Source organism: Diorhabda carinulata, chromosome 6 (genome assembly GCF_026250575.1).
Source record: "Diorhabda carinulata isolate Delta chromosome 6, icDioCari1.1, whole genome shotgun sequence".
Classification (NCBI taxonomy): Eukaryota; Metazoa; Arthropoda; class Insecta; order Coleoptera; family Chrysomelidae; genus Diorhabda; species Diorhabda carinulata.
This window is the reverse complement of record NC_079465.1, coordinates 22,731,681-22,744,681: the sequence shown is the minus strand read 5'-3', so window position 1 is coordinate 22,744,681 and position 13,001 is coordinate 22,731,681. Positions and strand designations below refer to the sequence as shown.

At 30.9% G+C, this 13,001-nt stretch overlaps 1 protein-coding gene across 1 annotated transcript; it reads left to right on the top strand.

Moving 5' to 3' along the window:
• Window positions 1-376: 376 nt before the first annotated feature.
• On the top strand, window positions 377-1,333 carry LOC130894849 (uncharacterized). Its single transcript, XM_057801863.1, has 3 exons — window positions 377-607; window positions 669-961; window positions 1,056-1,333. Exons 1-3 carry the CDS (start codon window positions 450-452, stop codon window positions 1,316-1,318), a joined length of 714 nt encoding a protein of 237 aa, XP_057657846.1. The 5' UTR covers window positions 377-449; the 3' UTR covers window positions 1,319-1,333.
• Window positions 1,334-13,001: the final 11,668 nt, after the last annotated feature.

Below are 13,001 nucleotides of genomic sequence, written 5' to 3'. Positions count from 1 at the left end.
TTCTGGTAGCCTTTTGTTTGGATCCACGGCGATTCCTTTCATTATTATAATTGAGGTCTCTATAGCTCTAATAAAAAGATTGGCACTAATGATTTTTGACATCTAAACACATATTTACAGGATCAGTAACTCCAGCTTGTAATTAATTGAGAAAATAGAGTCTGGAGGTTATTTTTGAAAGCTTCGAATCGAAATTTAAACTTCGAGGGTATTTTTTCAAGCCATTTCGCAAGCTCAGAAGTTTCTGGTAGCCTTTTTTTGGATCCATAACGATTCCTTTCAATGAGGCCTCTATAGCTCTAATAAAAAGATTGCCATCAATGATTTTTGACATCTAACCACGTCAGTTTTGAATATACATGTTTGAAGTAACCATTGAATATGTCAGTTTAAATGTCATGACATTTGATTTTGTCAAAATTATCGAGTTATTTTTATGATAAATTAGAATGGATGAAGAAGAACGCGTTAGGGAAAAAATAGATAAGGAAGCCAGTAGAAACCGCGGTAGATTAACGGTATGTAGAACGCGGACGGATACTTTAGCAACACCCAGTAAAAGGTTAATTCTTGCGTTGTACAAAGACCATGCCTACCATTTATCAAGGTAGATTCTAGACTAATCTGGTATCTGGTGATCGATAGTTGATAGATTTAATATTCTTTAGGGAACGTGTGGAGCTCATCAAGCAAAAACTACAAGAAATGTACGCGATGACTCCAGAAGAAACCGAAAAATATTTCGAAGAAATGAGAGAGAAAACGAAGAAAATCGAAGCTAGAGCAAAGTTGAGGAAAACTTTGAAAAAACAATATCTCAAACAGAAACGTCGAGAAAAAGAAGCGGCTGCGTTTTGTTTTGTTGAACAATTGTTTAAAAGCGGTATGAGATTCGCTTTCAGGAATCCAGTTCCTCCTCTGGTGTCTATCAGATTGAGAAATTTGTCAGATATCATTTTAGGTAAGTAACAGTCAATATCTATGAGAATTTTCTTAAAATCAACCCTTCAAATTAGTTATTAAAGACTTATCAACGATCTTTGTCTTATTTCCAGAGCAGTTGTGCGATTTACGAAATATCAGTAAACCCTGTAGAGATAATCCGGATCAAGTAGGATCCTTTATGATTAATATATCGGATTGGTTCGCAATTGCGATCGAACACATCTATTATATGGTGCAATTGAAGAAAAATAAAGAACTAGAAGAGATTGAGAAGCAGAAAGAACTTGATAAAACCAAATCGACGTCGATTTCAACTAAAACGTCCTCTAAAATTTTGACTAATCCGTATGAGATGGAAGGCGGTTTTGAATAAACATCTTTTGAACGCGTTTCAGTTGAATTTATTATACGAGGATGGTTCCAGAAGTACTTGTCATAACTTAATTTTAACAGAATGTGTGACCTGGTGAATTGTCACTTTCTTCTTAGTCCAATACGGCCGTATTTGCTCGATGGAAATTACCACGCGCTGGTGGAACGGTCTTTGGAGCTGGTGAAACATCTTCACGACGATGTTTTTGTTCCAAAATGAACAAACGCAGCTTCCATCTTGAGCACAGCTTTCTCGTATCCAAAATTCCAGTTAATATATGACTTAAATTACTTTTTGGAATGCCTACCATGTCTTCTAGGTCGCTTGATCATCTAGTGGATTTTCTTCAACATTTCTGGATTCGTCTTGTCATTTGGTCGACATCTGCGATGCTTGTCTTCGCTATTGATGGCTGCCTAACAACGTGGTGTCTTCAAATATATGCTGTATAGACTGTGAGGTTTTTTTCAAGCATCTACCGCAATCTCTAAGTCAGGCCAGGTACTTCTGGGATCATCCTCGTAGAAAATTGAAAATATAGTAAATGAAGATGAGTGAATTTAAAAACAAACAATTCCGAGAATGAGTGACGTCAAAAATATATTAATGCATCTAAATGATTTTAAGTCTATTCTGTTTTTTTATTTAATAGTTTTTGTAAGATAAAATTTGACGTTTCGATTTTATCTTCCAAAAATGATTAAGAAAATAGAAGAAATTTAAAATCGAGAACATTTAGATGTATTGATATCAGAAAGAAATAAGAAGTCAAAAATATATTGGGATAAATTGCCTTCTTAACGATTCTCAAGTAAAAGAAACTATTTTTTATTGATAAAATATTGGAAAAAAGTATTCGAAATGATAGTTATCAATCTTATACGAACACCCTTGGGATAAATATAGAAATATTTACAATATTACAGGTTTTTGAGGACTAAGACTTGTTTTTCTTTACTTATAGGTCTTCATTTCCTTTTACAGTTTTTCTCCAAAGTTTGCTCCAAGTATTTAGTTGTCGATTAGTTCAAAATCTTCAAATTCTTTTCGTTTCTTCGATAATTTTTACTTTCCCATATTCATTTTCCTTTTACAGTTTTTCTCTAAAGCTTGTTCCGAGTATTTAGTTGTCGATTAGTTAAAAATCTTCAAATTCTTTTCGTTTCTTCGATAATTTTTCCTTTCCCATTTTCATTTTCCTTTTACAGTTTTTCTCCAAAGCTTTTTCTGAGTATTTAGTTGTCGATTAGTTATTTTTCTTCAAAATCTTCAAATTCTTTTCGTTTCTTCGATAATTTTTCCTTTCCCATTTTCATTTTCCTTTTACAGTTTTTCTCTAAAGCTTGTTCTGAGTATTTAGTTGTCGATTAGTTATTTTTCTTCAAAATCTTCAAATTCCTTTCGTTTCTTCGATAATTTTTCCTTTCCCATTTTCATTTTCCTTTCACAGTTTTTCTCCAAAGCTTTTTCTGAGTATTTAGTTGTCGATTAGTTATTTTTCTTTAAAATCTTCAAATTCTTTTCGTTTCTTCGATAATTTTTCCTTTCCCATTTTCATTTTCCTTTCACAGTTTTTCTCCAAAGCTTGTTCTGAGTATTTAGTTGTCGATTAGTTATTTTTCTTCAAAATCTTCAAATTCTTTTCGTTTCTTCGATAATTTTTCCTTTCCCATTTTCATTTTCCTTTCACAGTTTTTCTCCAAAGCTTTTTCTGAGTATTTAGTTGTCGATTAGTTATTTTTCTTTAAAATCTTCAAATTCTTTTCGTTTCTTCGATAATTTTTCCTTTCCCATTTTCATTTTCCTTTCACAGTTTTTCTCCAAAGCTTTTTCTGAGTATTTAGTTGTCGATTAGTTATTTTTCTTTAAAATCTTCAAATTCTTTTCGTTTCTTCGATAATTTTTCCTTTCCCATTTTCATTTTCCTTTCACAGTTTTTCTCCAAAGCTTTTTCTGAGTATTTAGTTGTCGATTAGTTATTTTTCTTCAAAATCTTCAAATTCTTTTCGTTTCTTCGATAATTTTTCCTTTCCCATTTTCATTTTCCTTTTACAGTTTTTCTCTAAAGCTTGTTCTGAGTATTTAGTTGTCGATTAGTTATTTTTCTTCAAAATCTTCAAATTCCTTTCGTTTCTTCGATAATTTTTCCTTTCCCATTTTCATTTTCCTTTCACAGTTTTTCTCCAAAGCTTTTTCTGAGTATTTAGTTGTCGATTAGTTATTTTTCTTTAAAATCTTCAAATTCTTTTCGTTTCTTCGATAATTTTTCCTTTCCCATTTTCATTTTCCTTTCACAGTTTTTCTCCAAAGCTTGTTCTGAGTATTTAGTTGTCGATTAGTTATTTTTCTTCAAAATCTTCAAATTCTTTTCGTTTCTTCGATAATTTTTCCTTTCCCATTTTCATTTTCCTTTTATAGTTTTTCTCTAAAGCTTGTTCTGAGTATTTAGTTGTCGATTAGTTATTTTTCTTCAAAATCTTCAAATTCTTTTCGTTTCTTCGATAATTTTTCCTTTCCCATTTTCATTTTCCTTTCACAGTTTTTCTCCAAAGCTTTTTCTGAGTATTTAGTTGTCGATTAGTTATTTTTCTTTAAAATCTTCAAATTCTTTTCGTTTCTTCGATAATTTTTCCTTTCCCATTTTCATTTTCCTTTCACAGTTTTTCTCCAAAGCTTGTTCTGAGTATTTAGTTGTCGATTAGTTATTTTTCTTCAAAATCTTCAAATTCTTTTCGTTTCTTCGATAATTTTTCCTTTCCCATTTTCATTTTCCTTTTATAGTTTTTCTCTAAAGCTTGTTCTGAGTATTTAGTTGTCGATTAGTTATTTTTCTTCAAAATCTTCAAATTCTTTTCGTTTCTTCGATAATTTTTCCTTTCCCATTTTCATTTTCCTTTCACAGTTTTTCTCCAAAGCTTGTTCTGAGTATTTAGTTGTCGATTAGTTATTTTTCTTCAAAATCTTCAAATTCTTTTCGTTTCTTCGATAATTTTTCCTTTCCCATTTTCATTTTCCTTTTATAGTTTTTCTCTAAAGCTTGTTCTGAGTATTTAGTTGTCGATTAGTTATTTTTCTTCAAAATCTTCAAATTCTTTTCGTTTCTTCGATAATTTTTCCTTTCCCATTTTCATTTTCCTTTCACAGTTTTTCTCCAAAGCTTGTTCTGAGTATTTAGTTGTCGATTAGTTATTTTTCTTCAAAATCTTCAAATTCTTTTCGTTTCTTCGATAATTTTTCCTTTCCCATTTTCATTTTCCTTTTATAGTTTTTCTCTAAAGCTTGTTCTGAGTATTTAGTTGTCGATTAGTTATTTTTCTTCAAAATCTTCAAATTCTTTTCGTTTCTTCGATAATTTTTCCTTTCCCATTTTCATTTTCCTTTCACAGTTTTTCTCCAAAGCTTGTTCTGAGTATTTAGTTGTCGATTAGTTATTTTTCTTCAAAATCTTCAAATTCTTTTCGTTTCTTCGATAATTTTTCCTTTCCCATTTTCATTTTCCTTTCACAGTTTTTCTCCAAAGCTTGTTCTGAGTATTTAGTTGTCGATTAGTTATTTTTCTTCAAAATCTTCAAATTCTTTTCGTTTCTTCGATAATTTTTCCTTTCCCATTTTCATTTTCCTTTTACAGTTTTTCTCTAAAGCTTGTTCTGAGTATTTAGTTGTCGATTAGTTATTTTTCTTCAAAATCTTCAAATTCCTTTCGTTTCTTCGATAATTTTTCCTTTCCCATTTTCATTTTCCTTTCACAGTTTTTCTCCAAAGCTTTTTCTGAGTATTTAGTTGTCGATTAGTTATTTTTCTTTAAAATCTTCAAATTCTTTTCGTTTCTTCGATAATTTTTCCTTTCCCATTTTCATTTTCCTTTCACAGTTTTTCTCCAAAGCTTGTTCTGAGTATTTAGTTGTCGATTAGTTATTTTTCTTCAAAATCTTCAAATTCTTTTCGTTTCTTCGATAATTTTTCCTTTCCCATTTTCATTTTCCTTTTATAGTTTTTCTCTAAAGCTTGTTCTGAGTATTTAGTTGTCGATTAGTTATTTTTCTTCAAAATCTTCAAATTCTTTTCGTTTCTTCGATAATTTTTCCTTTCCCATTTTCATTTTCCTTTCACAGTTTTTCTCCAAAGCTTTTTCTGAGTATTTAGTTGTCGATTAGTTATTTTTCTTTAAAATCTTCAAATTCTTTTCGTTTCTTCGATAATTTTTCCTTTCCCATTTTCATTTTCCTTTCACAGTTTTTCTCCAAAGCTTGTTCTGAGTATTTAGTTGTCGATTAGTTATTTTTCTTCAAAATCTTCAAATTCTTTTCGTTTCTTCGATAATTTTTCCTTTCCCATTTTCATTTTCCTTTTATAGTTTTTCTCTAAAGCTTGTTCTGAGTATTTAGTTGTCGATTAGTTATTTTTCTTCAAAATCTTCAAATTCTTTTCGTTTCTTCGATAATTTTTCCTTTCCCATTTTCATTTTCCTTTCACAGTTTTTCTCCAAAGCTTGTTCTGAGTATTTAGTTGTCGATTAGTTATTTTTCTTCAAAATCTTCAAATTCTTTTCGTTTCTTCGATAATTTTTCCTTTCCCATTTTCATTTTCCTTTTATAGTTTTTCTCTAAAGCTTGTTCTGAGTATTTAGTTGTCGATTAGTTATTTTTCTTCAAAATCTTCAAATTCTTTTCGTTTCTTCGATAATTTTTCCTTTCCCATTTTCATTTTCCTTTCACAGTTTTTCTCCAAAGCTTGTTCTGAGTATTTAGTTGTCGATTAGTTATTTTTCTTCAAAATCTTCAAATTCTTTTCGTTTCTTCGATAATTTTTCCTTTCCCATTTTCATTTTCCTTTTATAGTTTTTCTCTAAAGCTTGTTCTGAGTATTTAGTTGTCGATTAGTTATTTTTCTTCAAAATCTTCAAATTCTTTTCGTTTCTTCGATAATTTTTCCTTTCCCATTTTCATTTTCCTTTCACAGTTTTTCTCCAAAGCTTGTTCTGAGTATTTAGTTGTCGATTAGTTATTTTTCTTCAAAATCTTCAAATTCTTTTCGTTTCTTCGATAATTTTTCCTTTCCCATTTTCATTTTCCTTTCACAGTTTTTCTCCAAAGCTTGTTCTGAGTATTTAGTTGTCGATTAGTTATTTTTCTTCAAAATCTTCAAATTCTTTTCGTTTCTTCGATAATTTTTCCTTTCCCATTTTCATTTTCCTTTTATAGTTTTTCTCTAAAGCTTGTTCTGAGTATTTAGTTGTCGATTAGTTATTTTTCTTCAAAATCTTCAAATTCTTTTCGTTTCTTCGATAATTTTTCCTTTCCCATTTTCATTTTCCTTTCACAGTTTTTCTCCAAAGCTTGTTCTGAGTATTTAGTTGTCGATTAGTTATTTTTCTTCAAAATCTTCAAATTCTTTTCGTTTCTTCGATAATTTTTCCTTTCCCATTTTCATTTTCCTTTTATAGTTTTTCTCTAAAGCTTGTTCTGAGTATTTAGTTGTCGATTAGTTATTTTTCTTCAAAATCTTCAAATTCTTTTCGTTTCTTCGATAATTTTTCCTTTCCCATTTTCATTTTCCTTTCACAGTTTTTCTCCAAAGCTTGTTCTGAGTATTTAGTTGTCGATTAGTTATTTTTCTTCAAAATCTTCAAATTCTTTTCGTTTCTTCGATAATTTTTCCTTTCCCATTTTCATTTTCCTTTCACAGTTTTTCTCCAAAGCTTGTTCTGAGTATTTAGTTGTCGATTAGTTATTTTTCTTCAAAATCTTCAAATTCTTTTCGTTTCTTCGATAATTTTTCCTTTCCCATTTTCATTTTCCTTTTACAGTTTTTCTCCAAAGCTTTTTCTGAGTATTTAGTTGTCGATTAGTTATTTTTCTTCAAAATCTTCAAATTCTTTTCGTTTCTTCGATAATTTTTCCTTTCCCATTTTCATTTTCCTTTCACAGTTTTTCTCCAAAGCTTGTTCTGAGTATTTAGTTGTCGATTAGTTATTTTTCTTCAAAATCTTCAAATTCTTTTCGTTTCTTCGATAATTTTTCCTTTCCCATTTTCATTTTCCTTTTACAGTTTTTCTCCAAAGCTTTTTCTGAGTATTTAGTTGTCGATTAGTTATTTTTCTTCAAAATCTTCAAATTCTTTTCGTTTCTTCGATAATTTTTCCTTTCCCATTTTCATTTTCCTTTCACAGTTTTTCTCCAAAGCTTGTTCTGAGTATTTAGTTGTCGATTAGTTATTTTTCTTCAAAATCTTCAAATTCTTTTCGTTTCTTCGATAATTTTTCCTTTCCCATTTTCATTTTCCTTTTACAGTTTTTCTCTAAAGCTTGTTCTGAGTATTTAGTTGTCGATTAGTTAAAAATCTTCAAATTCTTTTCGTTTCTTCGATAATTTTTCCTTTCCCATTTTCATTTTCCTTTTACAGTTTTTCTCCAAAGCTTTTTCTGAGTATTTAGTTGTCGATTAGTTATTTTTCTTCAAAATCTTCAAATTCTTTTCGTTTCTTCGATAATTTTTCCTTTCCCATTTTCATTTTCCTTTTACAGTTGTTCTCCAAAGCTTTTTCTGAGTATTTAGTTGTCGATTAGTTCAAAATCTTCAAATTCTTTTCATTTCTTCGATAAATTTCCCTCTCCCATATTCATTTCCCATTTTCCATATAAACAGTTTTTTTCTTATTATCGATCTAAATATTCTAATTTTGAATCCTGTAGATAAATTTTCTGATCTTATTACTTCCTATCACTACTTTTGTACTAATTTCAGTTAATTATTCCTTCTTATTGTTGATGTTGTTTCTTCAGGTCTTAGATTTCAAAACCTTTTGATTTAATCTCTATTAATCTCTTCCTACCAATCAGATTACGACTTATCATACTCTGTACTTTCTTTATTTATCATTTTTTCTATTATCTCAAAAACTCAACCTCAAACTGGATTAAACACGAAAAAGAGATAAACCTTAAACTCCCAAAACCCCTGACGGTGCGCAGAAACTTCGCAGGGAGAAATTGGGGTTGTAAATCATACCCGACAGCTGCACTGGAATTGATTTCAAATCTTCCACTGGAAAACGTGTCAGATAAAACATCACTCAGAATGTTTAGAGACGGAACCACCGAAGAAAAACCGTCTCCAAGTACCTCAGGATGAGTTCAATCTATAGAGAAGCTTTCGTAAACAGGGCTATGGGGTTATGAGCTCTAAGCTCCAATATCATAAAATCCAAACTCGTTGGGATTGTATAAAAAAATTTGTCAAGCTAGATAAGCCCTTTATGGGACCTAGACAGCTGCAAAAAAAGGATAAGGGGGTAGATAGAATCAAAACTAATATTCACAATAACCCCTTGTGATTTATCATCCTTATTTATTTTGTTTTAAGATAGAAATACCCAAAAACGACTGTTAAGTCGTAATTTACTAATGGAGTGTTCGAATTTATTTGGTAAAAATCCTGTATTCACAATTCGTTCCGTTGAAATTCTTAATTTGCATTTTAGAAAGTGAAACTTTACATTATACACAATTGAATTTAATATTTGTCTATTTGCTTGTACTTAAACGTACATCGTTAGAAAAATAAATTATACAGAACATTCCTACCATCAATTTATCATCATTAACATTAACTTATATACGAGGGGCATGCTATAAAATAAAACATGATAAAATTCCTGTTTAAACCAACAGCGAAGCTGCAACTAGCATTTGGTGATTAGAATCATTCAATGGTATAGAGATGTTACAGAAAAATGCAGAAAATTCTGGAAAATAGCCAAGCAGTCCTTAGAGCTTTAACCTTCAAGGTTCGGTGATGGTTTGGGGATAGTTCGGATGAAGAGCGATTGGAAAGAATTTAAAAAAAGAAGAAGATATGAAATGAAGTTGTAGCAACCAAAAAATTTATCTTTTAGCATACCTCGAAGAATATTTGACGTCAAAATCGATCGTATTATTTCAATTAGTTGTGTACGATGTAAACTATAGGGTGGGCAAAAACTCTTGACCTTTAGTGTGATTTGTTTTGAGCTTGTTGTCATTTTGATTTAGTAACACCCTGAAAATGTTGAAAAAATCCAAATAAAAATATAGGAAATGTTTAATCCGAAACATAAACAATTTAAATTTGATGGATAAATGGAATCATTTATCGTAAATGCAGTCATTCATTGCGTTTTGTATCAGAAACTGAGTTGAAAAGAAAAAAAAAGTTGTATAAATATTCATTTGATTGTGAGTAAACGCTTCCGCGTTCTATTTATGTTACTATCGCCGCATTCGAGTTTGTTGTGAAAAAAAAATCTTCATTTTATATATAATATATCCCGAGACAGAGAAATCAACCTTGGAAATAACCATTAATATACACAGCCTACTATTTCTATTAGAGATCGATTCTGTTAAGGGCTGTTCACACTGACGGTAGTTTCGCCGTTTGAAAATGTGGTTTTCATGATCTTAATAGCTGTAAAACGAAAACGAAGGATTAAAGAGAGCTTATGAATTTATTAGAGTGAGAAAGTATTAACTAAACACCAATTTATATGATCCCAAAATCAAAATTGACCAATTTTCGACCCCCTTCGTAGATTGAATTTCCAAAAACATCATTTAAAAGTGTCAGTGATAGATTTTTGAAATGACACATTCGAGTTAGTAATCATAGAAAATTTTCTATGGAATATACACTAAAAAAACAGTTAATAGTTAAGTTTATTAGGGATCTAGGGGTCTAAAAATTGAGTTTCACACAATTAATATAAATCAAAAATAATATAAGCCGTTTAAGGTGACTTATAACCTTCATTTTCAACAAATAAAATCTGTTTAGCTTTGGACAAGAATCATTTCAAAAACAAGTATAATTACGATCTTACATAAGCTTTTTCAGAGCTTCACCTTCAAAAAAAGTATAACTAGTAAAAAAACTATGATTCGACATCAAACAGATATGGAAAGGAAAGTTCGTGTCAAAAAAAGCAAAGAAACAGCGAGTGTATCTTTTTGATTGAGGAACCAAATAGAGCCTTAAACGCGTCATATTACTTACAAAAACAACATTAAAGCTTTAGTTAGACGTTTTAAAAAGTGTATGGAAATCAAATTCATCATTTGTGACCTTTCTTTCTAAAATAGGCTAAGAACCAAGGACCGTACTAAAGTATTTGGTCGATAGTTAATATAATTCGAAAAACCTTTCTTAAAAAAAAAGTAAAATTATATCCTTTATCCATTATTCTTCAAAGGATGAAGTGACACCATTTATATTGTTCCCGATATGTCCCAGGTTATATCTAGGAGGAACCCATTGCACCAAAATTCCATTTTTATATTAGTTTCGTTCCCAAACACTCAACTTAAAGATCCTAATTTAATTTTGAATGTTTCTGATACATCTCAGTTATTTCGAGGCAAAATCTTTCCATTCGAACAATCCCCTGTCATTTTGACAAGTCCTCATCCTCATTTTCGTCACGCTTTCGCCCTGAGACTCCCTCCTCTCCTCTAAGTCCTACAGGAGGTTCTGGGAAGTCTTATTTTTTGGTTAAGAGTTAGTTTGTTGGCTACACACTCTCGGCACTCTTCTAAACTTCTTACAGCACCTAATTTTCCATTTTGTGTTTTTTTTCCAAAGCGAATACATTGAAAAAACTCCGACTGAGTGCTATAAATTTTTGCAAGAGGCCTACGAGGACAATTCTCTATCACGTGAGCGTATTTTTGAGTGTTGGAGTGAGGGCCGAGAGATCACTGAAGATGACCAGCGCCCAGGTTGCCCTGTGACTGTTTCAACTCCGGAATCAGTGACCAAATTAATCAAATTGTACGTGCAGATCGTCGAGTGAACATCCGGATGATTGCCGAGGCTGTGAACGCCGATAGAGAAAAATTTTACTCGACGAATAACGCATCTGAACCCTGACCTAAAGCTTGAAAGGTTGAGAATAGATCTGCTTTGAACAGGATCCGATTTGAGTCGATGGAAGCTGTAAACCAGAGCTCTTGAAGGCTCTAACCAAAGAAGACTTTCAGCACTGCTTGGATCAATGAAAAAAACGTATGGAAAGGTGTATTGGGAGGGGAGGGGAGTATATTGAAGGGGAGCATTCGATTATAGAATAATTTTTATAATAAAGCCCTTTTTCGTGAACAGTTTCGTTATTTAATAGCCAGACTTCGTACAATAACTTTGGTATACATTTACTACAAACTTTTTTATTTAAATATTTATTATTAACATTAATAATAATAAATTACGTGTAGATTTAGTAGATTCAAGAGTTGCTCCACGTATTTGCACTTAATAAATTCATAAATGATTATTAGAGTATGAAATGACCTTAAGGTATTTTAATTAATATAAAACGACCTTAAATCGTTGGTAAAAATTTTACAAAATCAGGATGTGTTCGTTCGACTCGGTTGCATTGAGAATTTTTCATATTCAAATCAATGTTAAGAATGTCGTTCGATCCATTGTCTGAATTATAATAAAAAAATTAATTTCTGGTAATTTTTTTACCTGTGCTCCACCTGTACGTTAGTACCTGTACTTATTCAATATTCAATATAACAAATATTTGTAAACATACGTTGAGGGCGAATATAAACGCAAGTATTTAGTCACAGCGCGCTGCTCCACACGACTTATTTTGATTGAAATACGACACACGGAAATTGACGGGAAATATATGTTTTTTTTTTAGATTTTTTCTAGTTTTGTCCCAATGGAACAAAAACAATGGTGGAACCGTTCTATCTGCAGGTGTCTGTTTTTTGAGATGCGCGTGGGATAATTTCCATTGACTATTTTGGAAAATAAGCTCGCACATACGATACGAGTGGACAATAAAGATGAACCTTGACCCAGTTTTGAAAATCCCGAATATTAAATATGTTAATTGAGCGAGTTTCATTTTCCTAGAATTTATACAGACCGTGACACATCTCGCAACATTGGGTAACTGTACATATACGGATTCTCTATAGGTGATGTGGCCAATGAGGATATGTTCGAAATTTCACATAGCGACCTTCTGAAAAGAATGTTTCTGGTAATAGATAAAGTGAATCAGTTTTTTTTGTAAAAATCGTCGTCACGTAAACTGTACTATATAAAATTTTATTTTTCTATAAGAATTAACAGGAAAAATTTATTAATAAAAGTTTATTCAAGTGCCTCGAATTAGTCTACGAGGTGTCACAATTAAGTATTTATACAAAAGAAACGGTTTTGTTTGATTTATAGTACAGTCATTCTAGTGATGTGAAAAATCGACATCGATAACGATTACAAAGGTCAAAATGTCACGAAAATTAGTTTTTCTATAAGCATTAACCGAAAAAAGTCATTAATAAAAGTATGGAGTTTATGTAACTGCCTTGAATAAGTCTACGGGGTGTCAAAATTAAATATTTATACAAAAGAAATGGTTTTGTCTCATTTATAGTACAGTCATTTTAGTGATGTGAAAAATCGACATCGATAACGACTACAAAGGTCAAAAGGTCACGAAAATTAGTTTATTATTATGATAATTGTTCCTAAAACAATTATTTACAAAAAAAAATCTCTTGTAAAAAAACCATTTTCGGATTAGAGCGCTAAGAAAGCTCCATAGACATTTCCCATAGATGTTCAATACCACATAACCTCTTCATAGCCATCCACCGAGCTATTCTTCAAGTCTGGGAATAGAAAAT